Source organism: Mirounga angustirostris, unplaced genomic scaffold (genome assembly GCF_029215605.1).
Source record: "Mirounga angustirostris isolate CCGP_5_RB_7025 unplaced genomic scaffold, mMirAng1.0.hap1 SCAF_6, whole genome shotgun sequence".
Taxonomy (NCBI): domain Eukaryota; kingdom Metazoa; phylum Chordata; class Mammalia; order Carnivora; family Phocidae; genus Mirounga; species Mirounga angustirostris.
In genome coordinates this window covers 72,363,274-72,376,484 of record NW_026991714.1, presented here as the reverse complement: position 1 = coordinate 72,376,484, position 13,211 = coordinate 72,363,274, and the positions used below count along the sequence as shown (strand labels likewise).

The following is a 13,211-nucleotide window of genomic DNA, read 5'->3' as shown; positions in this document are numbered from 1 at the left end:
GAGTCTACACAGTCAGTGATAAAAGACTGGTAGGACTATAATAAGCATTATAAGAAGATAGTCAGATACAATCATTTAGTGAAAAAATCTATCATAGCATCGAAGCAGGGAAGTGATGTCATCTGATGTCTTTTTTTTTTTTTTAATATCATTCTGGACTCTAGGTAAGAATTTGTGTTGGCTTGATTGTATACTTGCCTTACATCTGTGGGTTTTCAGCTCTCCAGGATCCATCTCCCCTTCTTAATGGTATCTCTGTCTTTTTGGAGAAATTACCTTTGCCTATTGGACAGTTTCATCAGGGGCTCAGTATTAGGGTTGTCCAGAGAAACAGAAAAGGACAGAATAGGATGAGTGTGTATACTACTCCCCAGAAAGTGAGACAGAGAGAGAGAGATTAAACAACAGCTATGTCTATCTATTTATCTATACATCTATTTATATAGAGAGAGATTGAGAGAGATTCATTTTAAGGAATGGGCTCATGCAACAATTGTGGAAGCTGCCAAGTCCAAAATCTGTGGGGCAAGTCAGCCGGCTGAAGAGCCAAGGAACTGATATTACAGTTTGAGACCAAGGACGATCTGCTGGCAAAATTCCCTCTTCTTTGGGGAAAGTGAGTCTTTACTCTTAAGGCCTTCAACTGATTAGATGAGGCCTACTCATATTATAGAGGATAATCTGTTTTACTCAAACTGTACTGATTTAAATGTTAATCTCATGTGAAAAATGCCTTGGAAGCGACATCCAGAAATATTTCACCAAATATCTGGGTCCCATGGCCAAGCCAAGTTAGCACATAAAAGTAACCATCACAGACTCTATCCCTTCTAGACAAAGAGCGAGCATGTGGTTCAAGCTAGGTCAAGCATGTGTTGTCTCCTGTGACTATGCATCTGAGTAGAGGTCACAGAAGTACATCCTGCCCCCTAGTCCACCCAGACCACATGATCCTGCCCCTCCACCCACAACACAGAGATGTGTCTTGTGCTTTCTAATATCCATTACGAACCCATTTAAACAATCCACCAGGTGATTCTGGGAGGTCCCAGTGAACACCCCCTACTTTGCTTTTCTATGGGTCAGAGTCATTTGGTTTGTTTGAAAAACAAAAACAAAAACCAAGAACAACAACCCACAAACTCAAACTGCCTCCAACAGGCTCCAGATATTTGGAAAGACATGCATCACATTACTAATGGACATCCTGGAAATCGGTCTTTGAGGATTAATGGGTTCCAATGTCTAATGTGTATAATTTAAAAAAAATTTCCTCTTAATTTACAATTAGCAACCAATCCTTTTTAAATTGAAATAAATAATGAAAAAAAATATTTAAATTAGCAAGTGGAACTAAAGCAGAATTTTAAATATTAGGCAGAATGGAAGTCCCATCTTTATTGGCAGTAGAAGTCCGAGAGGCACCTCTGCAGAACAGAAGGTTTTTGTGGGACAACGTGAGAAACTTACTGAAATCCATTGTTTTTGTATTCGTAGAGAAAGAAAGAGCAGGATATTTACTTCCCTGGCACACATTTACAATTTGATCCATTGATATATTTTTGGCTCGCAGAATTACCTTGTGGCATTTTGCATCAGCTGCTGCCTCTTCCAAAAGCAATAATATAGGGCACAATTAATTCAGCACAAGTGGTGACTGGGCCAAATCTGTTTACTTAAAAAATGAATCTACTGCTCTTCTCAATAAAGGTACTGAATTTTTTTTTAAGGGCCATACTGAATTAATTATGAATACCACAGTCAGAACATATACAACTCAAGCTTCTAAAGCTGCAATTTCACTGAAAATTATCTAGACATTTAACAACTAGTGTGAATTAGCTACTTCCATGAGCCTCTGAGTAAAGACCCAGCCAGGTGAAGGAACTCCAGAGCAATGATAATAATATCAATAGCTAAGGGGCGCCTAAGTGGCTCAGTTGGTAAAGCATTTGCCTTTGGCTCAGGTCATGATCCAGGGTCCTGTGATCAAGTCCTGCATCAGGCTCCCTGCTCATCGGGGAATCTGCTTATCCCTCTACCCTTCCCCCCTGCTTGTGATCTCTCTCTCCCACACTCTCTCTCAAATAAATAAATAAAATCTTAAGAAAACATCAAGAGCTAATATTACTAACTCCCCACTGTTGGCTAGGAACAAGTTAAGTGTGCTGCATGAATCTTCTTTTCTACAACTCACAAAATCCCATAGATTAGATTTTATTAACCCCATTTTAGAGAGGACAAATTCAAACTACTGTTGAGCGATATTAAGGAACATCTGCAACATCACGCAGGGTTCAGGTTGGACTCCAAGTTCTCATGAACTGTCTTACATCATGACAGCAAGCACCTTTGTAAACTGCCCGTCAGAGTTCCAGAAATGTTCAAAAAGTTATAGACATTACGTCCAAGTTGCAAGATACTGTGCCTCTTCTCTTTATAGCTTTTCATAGGAAAACACATCTCCAGTGTTAATTTAAAATAGTATTGGAACAAACTCTTGAATACGAAGAGTCAGACTTCCTTCTTTTACTGAGAACAGTGACTTATTTCCTTTAACTAATAGTAATAAACTCAATCCTTCCTCTTGTTTTTCAGTCTTTAATTGTTCCAGATATTGGAAGGTATCTTCACATTTTTAAAAATTTTTTTATTGTTATGTTAATCCCCATACATTACATCATTAGTTTTAGATGTAGTGTTCCATGATTCATTGTTTGTGCATAACACCCAGTGCTCCATGCCGAACGTGCCCTCCTCAATACCCATCACCAGGCTAACCCATCCTCCCACCCCCCTCGCCTCTAGAACCCTCAGTTTGTTTTTCAGAGTCCATAGTCTCTCATGGTTCATCTACCCCTCTGATTTCCCCCACTTCATTCTTCCCCTCCTGCTACATTCTTTTTTTCTTTTTCTTTCTTAACATATATTACATTATTTGTTTCAGAGGTACAGATCTGAGATTCAACAGTCTTGCACATTTCACAGCGCTTACCAGAGCACATACCCTCCCCAGTGTCTATCACCCAGTCACCCCATCCCTCCCACCTCACCCCCCACTCCAGCAACCCTCAGTTTGTTTCCTGAGATCAAGAATTCCTCATATCAGTGAGGTCATATGATACATGCCTTTCTCTGTTTGACTTATTTCACTCAACATAATACCCTCCAGTTCCATCCACGTTGTTGCAAATGGCAAGATCTCATTCCTTTTGATGGCTGCATAATATTCCATTGTATATATATACCACATCCTCTTTATCCATTCATCTGTTGATGGACATCTTGGCTCTTTCCACAGTTTGGCTATTGTGGACATTGCTGCTATAAACATCGGGGTGCACGTACCCCTTCGGATCCCTACTTTTGTATCTTTGGGGTAAATACCCAGTAGTGCAATTGCTGGATCATATGGTAGCTCTATTTTCAACTTTTTGAGGAACCTCCACACTGTTTTCCAGATAAATGGAGATACAATACCAGTTGAGCCTATTCAATGTAAATTTTGACCAATGATGAAAAGAACAAATGATTCTTTTGCTCACTTATAATTTCACATCGCACCTTCAGAATTACCACAATACAAAACCTTAGTCTACCAACATTTGCTAAATTCTAGTTTTTTGTGTGTGTTTGGCATTTAGCTCATGTTTCCTCCCTTGAACCTGAAGCTGCTTTGATGGTTTGCGGCTGGCAGCGTGTGTGTGACAGTTGGTGGGGGAAGAAAGGGCAGACGATGTAGTATGTTCACTCCACATGTGTTGTTTCTCACTGTCCCTTTCAACCCTCCAAAACAATCTTCTCATTACAAGGTTATGGGCAGTCTGGTAATTGCCAATCTTTTCTTAATCCATCAATGTGTTGCCTTAAAAAGAGCTCCACAGAACACATTTTGAAATAACTGGCCTAAAGACTGCGAGAAGACCATTTAATATTTGGAACATGGCTTATTGGCAGTAGAAGTCTGAAGGAGGCATTATGAACAATGTGCTGGGACAATTAGAAACCAGAACTCTCTCCAGCAACAGGGAAATACACTTACTTTCCCTACAGTACCTATTAGACTCTACTGGACAGATAAAGACCAAGTAGGACAGTGCTTGCCACTATTCACATTTGCAAACACTGTTAAGTGTATGAAAAACTTACATGTACCATGGCTAATATTTGCATAATATTTCCTGAAATATTTCCTGAAATACAAGCTTAATACATGGAACTAAGTGGAGAGGTGGGGGGCAAGTTCTCGGAGAAGTTCAGGCACAGACTCAAAGCTCTGCATGGCTGCTGGGTTGCACTAGGCAAGTTACAAGACATGAGACTGGAAGGTGGTCGGGTGTAAAATGGCTTTAAGTGACATGCGAAACACTTTGGGAGCTCATTTGGTATATGACGGGAATATTGAAGCTTTTTATTTTAAACTGTGAACAACTGGATCGGAATTATATTTTCAAAAACAAAACTGCCTTCAGGGAGATGATGCTCTGGCATCTAGAGTTGAGAGTATGTCTTTTTTTTTTTTTAAAGATTTTATTTATTTACTTATTTAGAGAGAGCATGCGAGTCAGGGGAGAGGCAGAGGGAGAGAGAGAGAATCTCAAGCAGACTCTGCACTGAGTGCAGATCCCATGCAGGGCTCGGTCCCAGGACCCTGAGATCGTGACCTGAGTCAAAACCAAGAGTCAGCTGCTTAACTGACTGAGCCCCCCAGGTGCCTGGAGAGTATGTCTTTCAATGCATATTTTGGCAGTGGAACTGGGCATTGCACATATGTCCTATAGACAGTGCAGAAGGATCTGTGGAAACTGATGGAGTTTGGTGTAGGGGTCAGTGAAGTAAAGGTCCAAATCCACAATGACCTCAAGGGTAACAGGAGGTGAACAAGAGAAGGATGAACACATTAGAAAGGATGAGGCATCTGTGGAAAACACACATAAAAATATCTAGAAAAAGTGAGAAATGCAAGCTTGGAGGTCAGGAAAGATTCCAAGTCAGAACACACTCCCACAACACACAGATCATCCCTATTTGAAGAAAAATAGAACCCTTTATTATTGATGGTTTGATGACTCTTAGTGAAAACTATAGTGAAAAAAATTTCAAAGGATAGAAGTCTGGAAAATCACCAAGATTTAAGAGTAAGCAAAAAAATAATAATAATAATTAAACAAATACATAAGTAAAAAAAAAAAAAATAAGCAGAGAGATTTATTTAGAAAAAAACCCAAAAACCAAGCCATCAAAGATATAGGAGAAACAAGAGCAGGGCCATGAGGGGAGAAGAAGAACCGGTAGCTTCATAAAAGAGGAGAGGAGGACGTTCCTGGATTGCTCAATGAGCATGAGTCAAGAGGAAAGTATCAATGTTGTCCATCACTGCAGATCACCGCCACTCCCGTAATAACTGGGGAAGTGTCTCTGGAAGGGGAGAACACCATAAATACAGCAGAGGGCCTGTCTTTGACAGTTTCATGAAAACCAGAGTTCTTTGAGACAGATTATATACAGGTGCTTGTAGGTAGACAGTCCTGGGACCCAACTCAACAGGGATGCAAAGAGCTCACTGGAGTGTGGATCCTAGCTCCTAATGACCATTCTGGCAAGCACTAAGTAAAGGGAGGTACATCCAGGAAACACACAGATAATACATCTATATCATATTAATACTACAGTGTTTCTCTCCAGGGACAAATTACTCAGCAAAATACCAACCAACCAACCAAACAGGATCAACTGTTCAATCATGAAAGAAAAGAAAGTGTGAGCATTTGCTGTGTCTTTGCACTTCAAGAGAAAACAAACAGAGCTGAGGGTTCTGTACTCTCCAAAATCTACGGGAGTTTTCCATAACATCATGAAACTTCAACCAGACAGGCATAATAACAACTTCATAGAGTCAGAAAGTGAGAATAAATTTACACAATATTGAAAAGGATTCATCTCATCCTACTTATGTCCTCAATTAGCACAGAGCTGAGGATACATCAGGGGGCCAGGACATACTTATCAAATTAGTGAGTGAATTTTTTAGAAATTTTCAGAATGACAAATTACTTTAGTACCCCAGAGACACCAGATCTATGTATTTACATATTCAATATAATATTAATCTTAGTGTCTGTGAAGACCATCTTCTGTTGTAGAAAAACAGATAAAACAGTTACTGAATAAGTTTCTCTATAAACACATAGTTATTTGTATTTCAATAAATAGTCGATTTTTAGTTTTGTTATATCCTGGTTCATGAGTTAAACACTGTACCAGACTTCCTTTTAAAGTTTTTGTGAGCTGATAAATTCTGCATGCATTGTGGCAGAACTAAGAATGGTTTTTCAAGTCAAGAATACCACTGAGGTAATTGGTGGAAAATTTCACATCAACACAGAAGGTGAACAGGTGTCAAAGCTTTCAAAATTTGAAGAATTAGTTCAGAAAAGGATCCGCAAGTATGTAATTACCATCATCATGTCTTGTTTAGCTGACATAAATGGTTAGTTCTCTCGCCCTGAATAGCAAGATTTTATTTATTGAAATTTCCAGAAATTTTAGCAAAATATGTAAAGGAAACTTTTAAGAAAGGAAATTTTTTTTTAGTGGAAAGGAAAGACATAATTTCACAGCAATTTGAATGTGAAGCTCAAAAACTGGCTCTAGTTCTTAACGCTTGTGAAACCGGGTGGGGGGTGGGGGAGGAGTGGGGAGGGTCCAAAGCGGCATATGCAGAAAAGAGCCAGGAAGCCTGATGTCCGCACCATGGGAGATTTCAGTTTCCAACAACTGCCACAATAAGATTTCCATCCCCAGATGTTCTAACAATGTGACTTCTACACTCCTCCTATCAGGACATGGTACCTACTGATAGTCCTTGACTCTGGCTGAGGTTTAACTACAACAGAAGGGACACTGTAGATTGCAAGCCAATTCCTACAAGTCCTGCCTCATCCCCTTGGGAAGCTAGTTCTTGAATCCAATGCCTTGGTGTGAGAAGCCCCAGCAGCCAGAGGGAGACCCGCGTGGAGTGGGACTGAAGCTTCTGCTCACAGCCCTGGCTGGGTTCCAGCCAACAGTCAGAATCCACATGCCAAGTGAACCATTCTAACATTGGTACCCAAGCCTCAGGTAAGGATCCTCAGCTGCTGCTGCGTGGAGCAGGGTCCGCCCAAACTGCAGCTTTTATGAGCAAATTTAAAAACTGTGATTTGAATCCACTGGGTTTTGGTGATTGTTTTATGCAGCGATTGATAATCAGAACAGGTGCTTAATTCTGCAAGTACAGATAATTTTTTCTACGTGGCAATAAAAATATACCCTTTATAATAAATAAATATTTGCTATCACTATTCAAATGTGTAAAATTAAAATTCTCCATTTCACAGAATGTTAAAGAAAGGGTCAGTCTAGTAAAAGGGATGATGAAGCATAAAGTTTGATCATTCTGGAATTTATAGCAGGACATTAATTCAAGAGACGTGATTTTAAAAGAAAACGGTTTTTTATGTATTCGTTGTAAGGCCATAAAAAGTTACATAAACTCTATGTTAGAGATCTCGTCTCTCAAGTGACCTTAAGAGTGGCAGCTACCCACCAGAATTGCAGTTAATATCCCTGAAGACTTTTGCCCAGTTCATGACATATGGAACGATCTATATAACCATCAGTCCCTAGTACCATTTATTTTCATTCCCCCAAATATGGAGCATGGCCTCATCTATAGTGCACTGAAGGGGAATGAGAGAGATGCTCCATCGGCCATCTGGAAGAGAGAGGAACGGATGAGGGGCTTTATAAAGTCAATACCCTCTGCTTCTGGGGCAGCGACCTGTGCCTCTTCCCTCAAGCTATCAAGTACCGTTAGCATCACCGCACTGAGCCATCGATTCCAGTCACTGTGTCACTATGCCCCTTCTCTTGGGGACCTCATGGATATGACAGCTACATAAATCGACTCAAAAATAAATACTTAAAATATTTTTTCCTCATAATATCAATTAAGTTTTTCCAAGAAAAAAATTAATGTTCACTATCATTAATAGTCATCCTATTGGAATATTCCACAAAATCCTATCATGACATATAACTTTAGGTGATCTACAACTATTTGTCCACACAATTTCTACATTAGCCTTTTGTCTTCAAACTTACTCCATAGAGCTGAAAATTCGATTATACTTTTCTTCATTAAATGCACATCGTAACTTTTATTCTTTTTTTTCTCCAGCTTTTTTTTTTTTTTTTTTTCTTCACATAAGCCAACTAGACCAGTAGTTATTTATGCTGGAAGACACAACAGTGAATCTCAGCCATTTAAGATTTACTAAATCTTAAAGTAAGGATCAGACATGCAACATTGCATAAGAAGAATCCTTAGCAAGCATAGAACGCAATGTCATTTACACTTAGGAGAAGGAATTTTTTTTTTTTTTTTTTATATTTTAAACATCTCAAATACAGAGAGGATACCCCAAACCACAGTTCTTACATGTTTGAGAAAAAAAAAAAAATTTGAATACCTTCCAATAAATTCTGTCATCATGAGCCACGTTACTCACCCAGAAAGCTGAATGCTTTCCAGAGGAACCGCAAAGACATTCACCCCCTAGGAATTTAGCTTCTCTAAAAGAGAATTATTTTTTTTTTACTTTTAAGGGAGAAATTGATATTTTAGTTTATATTTGCCTTACAATTTTTATTTTTAGGTATAAATATTTATCACCCAGCTAGGTCCGAGGTGTGAATTCCAGGCTAACAGTGACTTAGAGCTCTATTAGAATTTTTAAAAAGAGGCAAAAACAAAAACAAAACAGAAGCAAAATCGAGCATGCCAGATACATATCCATGCCTTACGTTTCTGCTTCTTTAAAACACATCTTTAAGGGATAGATATTTGCATTTGGGATTCATTAGCTTCCACCTCCAAACAGCTAAGTGCAATCTCCAATAACATCGTAGGATGTTAAAGGCTGACAAGTATCCTGTTGGCCCGTGTGTCTCCTGACTTAGGACTCTATGTTTGTTGATTTGGTGAACTTAAGGAAATGCTGAAGCTATTTCTTGGAGTTTCCTAGAACAGGTTGGCAACTGAACTCGGTTATGATTTATAGGTGGAAAAGAAAATAATCAGTGTCAAATGAATGCATCATGACACACTTCGGACTTTGTAAATGATGCAGTAATGCATGGTCACCAAATTTTGCCATACTCTCTGAAAATGGTTTTAGACATAAATACCTTTCAATGTCCATATAGTGAAGTTTGCTCTTCTCAGCTAATATGTCTACAAACTACTAGAATTGGATCTCACTGAGGATAAAGAGATATAAGTGAAGGGGAAAGAATGTGAGCACATTTACCGGAGTTCTCAATTCAGGGATGGCGGCTTGGTAGGTGAGTGGGCGACAATCAGGTGTGTTTGGCACCAGGACACAAGGAAGAAACACAGGACCCAAGTCATCTCCATCCAGAACGTCCACTGTGAGGGTGGTGGTGGTGGTTCGCCGCTCATTCAGATTTTGTGCACGGTCCTATGAGAGGAAAAAGGAAAAGAAACACAAAAAACAATGAGATGGACCCAACATTTTCTTCAGCTTGACCAGACGGTAGACAGGTTTCTTCCTGATTATAGGCCCCAACCACTCTTAGGGCATTTACTTTAGAAAACTTGCGACTGTACATTCTTTCTCTGCCCTTTGAGATGGCAATCTTCCTGCAGCTCAAACTTCTGCCAGTTTTATAATCCAGCACTCCGTCTCAAGGATCTGGGAGCCATAATCACCAAAGAAGACAGACGCCCACCTCTCAGTCTCCATGGGAGGGTAGGAGCCTAAGGTCCATAGGAGGCTTGCTCCAAGGTATGAACCTATCTCCCATCCTTGAAGTACAACACAATGTCACTTTTCCTTTGAGAAGGCCACTTAGCAAACACAGTTGGCTCTTGATTCCTCTACCCGATGCCCACCCAGCTCTGTCTTTGATTTTTGATGATGTTTCAAGCAATGTAGACAAATTTTAGGGGCGCCTGGGTAGCTCAGTCATTAAGCGTTTGCCTTCGGCTCAGGTCATGATCCCAGGGTCGGGGGATCAAGTCCCACATTGCGCTCCTTGTTCAGCAGGGAGTCTGCTTCTCCCTCTCCCATTGTCCCTCCCTGACTCGTGTTCTCACTCACACTCTTTCTCTCTCTCCCTCTCGCTCACACTCTCCCAAATAAATAAATCTTTTTTTTTTTTTTAAAGAAAAACTTTAGATAAATTTTGGTTATTTCTAAAAACAAGCAACAACAACAACAAAAAACAAAAAAACCCAAATTCTCAGAAAAGTAAAATGAAGGGAGAAAAAAAGGAAGAGAAGAAAACCTGGCAGGTCTGCTGCACTTTTAACAGAGAAATGTTTAATGGCTCACACAAGCATTTCTGTTATCAGGTATTTTGAGACCAGCGCTGCTGGTCTTCAGGGAGCGCATTGCTGTCACTGAAATAACCTAGTTTTCTGAGCTTCTAGATGATACTTGTTTTATTTTGCTTCTTCATTCTTTGGGACTCTAAAACTACAGTTTCTAGGAAGAGTGACCTTGCAGCAATTATGGCAATTATCTGTTCAACTTTCACTCTTTCCCACGACACATCGTATTGCTAAGAGAGCAGGGATTTTTTGTTTTCCTTGTTTGGTTTTTCCCAGTTTTACTGAGATATAATTGACATATAGCACTGCATGAGTTTAGGGTGTGCAATGTAATGATTTGACATACATATACGTGAAAGGATTTTTACAATAGGTTTAGTTAGCATCTATCATCTCATACAGGCACAGAAAAAAAAAAAGAAAAAAAAATTTCTTGTGAGGAGAACTCCCATCTGGACTCTTAGCAATGCTCTAGCCCTTCTTTCAGTGGACTTGAGCTCAGACTGCATTCCTGGTCCTTCTTATTGAAACAGGAAGGTCTTCCTTCCTCAGCTGGCCCAGTACTTTTTGCTTTGAGGATACATTGTTACTAACTATGATCCCTTCTGCAGAGACATTGCTAGTTTCTGACGTGCGTTTTCCATCCCAGGATCCCATCCGGGACCCGCCTACATGTAGCCATCACGTCTTCTCAGGCTCCTTTTGGCTCTGAAAATTTCTCCAACTTCCCTTGTTTTTGGTTACCTTGACAATGTTGAGTACTAGCCAGGCATCTTGTAGAGTGTTCTTCAGTGGGGACTTTGATGTTTGTCTCAAGATCAGACGGGGGGGAAGCATTTTGGGGAGGGAGACCATAGAGGTCCAGTGTCCTGTCAGCACATTATATCAAGAGTATATATTATCAACACAACTCATCCTTTATGCTAACCTTGATCACCTGGTTGAGACTGTGTTCATGAGATTTCCCCATTGTCAATTTACTCTTTTTTCCCTTTTCATTTCTTTGGGGGAAAAAAACACTATGTGCAGCTCATGTTCAAGAGTAGAAGTGATTTCATTACATTACATTTCATTTACATTGATTATATGTATCTAAAGAGAGTTCAGCAGGAGGACACAAGGAAAAAACATCGGACCCAAGTCATCTCTGTCCAGAACACCTACTGTGAGAGTGGTGGTGGTTTGTCGTTCATTATGGTGGAATCTAGAGTGTCTTTACTTTCATAGCATTTTGTTATTTTGAAAACTTATTCCATTTTTTTCTGCCTCCTTCAAATTCTGTTCTGTACAACTCCAAAAAGTAATTATACTTACATACATGTTCATAGCAGCACTATTCACCATAGCCAAAAGTTAGCAGCAGTCAAAATATCCACCAATGAATGAATGGGTAGACAAATTTTGTTATATATATATATATATATAGGATACACACACACACATTTGGGATACACACACACAATGGCACAGCCACGAGAAGGAATGAAGTACTGACATACACTACAACATGGATAAACATTGCACACATTAATGCAAAGTGAAAAACACCAGATAAAAACATGAAACATCCAGAATAGGTAAAGCCATCCAGACACATTGGTGACTGCCAGGGGCTGAGAGAGCAGGGGTGGGGAAAGAAGGCTTGAGGAGTGTAAGACTTCTTTTGGGGATGAAATGTTTGGGGGACGGATAGAGGTGGCGGAAGCACAAGAGTGTCAATGTGCCAAATGCCACTGAAGTGTTCACTTTACAGTGGCTAATTTTATGGTATGTGCATTTACCTCATTGATTTTTTTTTTAAAGTAATATACTTGGTTACCAGTGGGGATGGGTGGTAGCGGAAACAGGTGCTGGGGATTAAGGAGGGCACTTATGATGAGCATGGGGTGATGTATGGAAGCGTTGAATCACTATATTGTACACCTGACACTAATATTACACTGCATGTTAAGAAAGTAATATACGAATGGACTGACATTTTATTTTATGTTGCTTAGTGTTTTCCTGTGTGACATTTACCAGACATCGATATTTGCTTACCAGTTAAAAATACTCTCAAGCTTTGTGCACAACTCTGCATTTCAGTTATGTTCTTTCCCAATCTTGTTGCTCAAGAAATGTTGTAAGGAAGGGTTCTAGGGTAAAATCTCAGAAGGCTGAAAAATCTTTATTGGTGGAATTTTGCCTATACAACCATTGAGGAATACAATAACTCTGGGACTCCAGCTTCTGTAGTGTTTAGAACCATTATAAGACAGAGTGTGGTCAAATCGTGGGGAAAAATGTTTAAATTTCCAGAGTGTGAGGACCACTAAGAGTTTCAGAGTTGATATAAAGGCTATTTTAATGATATTTGAGATTGAACATATACAGAAAGAAGTCTTCTTTTATCTCACTAAAAAACAGAAACTTCTGGAAACGAAGATGCCATGAATGGTTATGGCCATCAGGAAAACAAACCGAACTAGCAAACAGTAACTCCTACATGAACACACGTTATCACAACATTCTTATCTCCTGCTCATTCTCATTAGAAACTCATGTGTTCCCACAGAAACCTCTTCTCCCTGCTTCCCCAGAAAGGTAGGTTGCAGACCAGGGTCCTTAGCATTTCAGGGAGCCATTCCTGTTTGCCGCATATGCATGGGAAGGATTTTGCCCTGTTACTCTGTCTTTTGTCAGTGCAATCTGCAAGTCCCCAATTAGTACATGGAAGAGCATGGAGGAAAATATAATTCCCCCTTCTCAAAAAAGGGGAAACTATAATTGAGATTAATGACAAGATTAGAGTAATAATTATGATTGACTGAATTTA

General features: G+C 39.6%; 1 protein-coding gene across 8 annotated transcripts in view; it reads right to left on the bottom strand.

The window, feature by feature from the left end:
• Positions 1-13,211, bottom strand: part of PCDH15 (protocadherin related 15) — a 794,976-nt gene that overhangs the window by 444,226 nt on the left and 337,539 nt on the right. For all 8 annotated transcript variants that reach the window (XM_045877695.2, XM_045877694.2, XM_045877690.2 and 5 more), the window contains one exon: positions 9,351-9,521. In XM_045877695.2, coding sequence (XP_045733651.1) covers positions 9,351-9,521 — 171 coding nt within the window. The remainder of the gene's footprint in view (positions 1-9,350; positions 9,522-13,211) is intronic.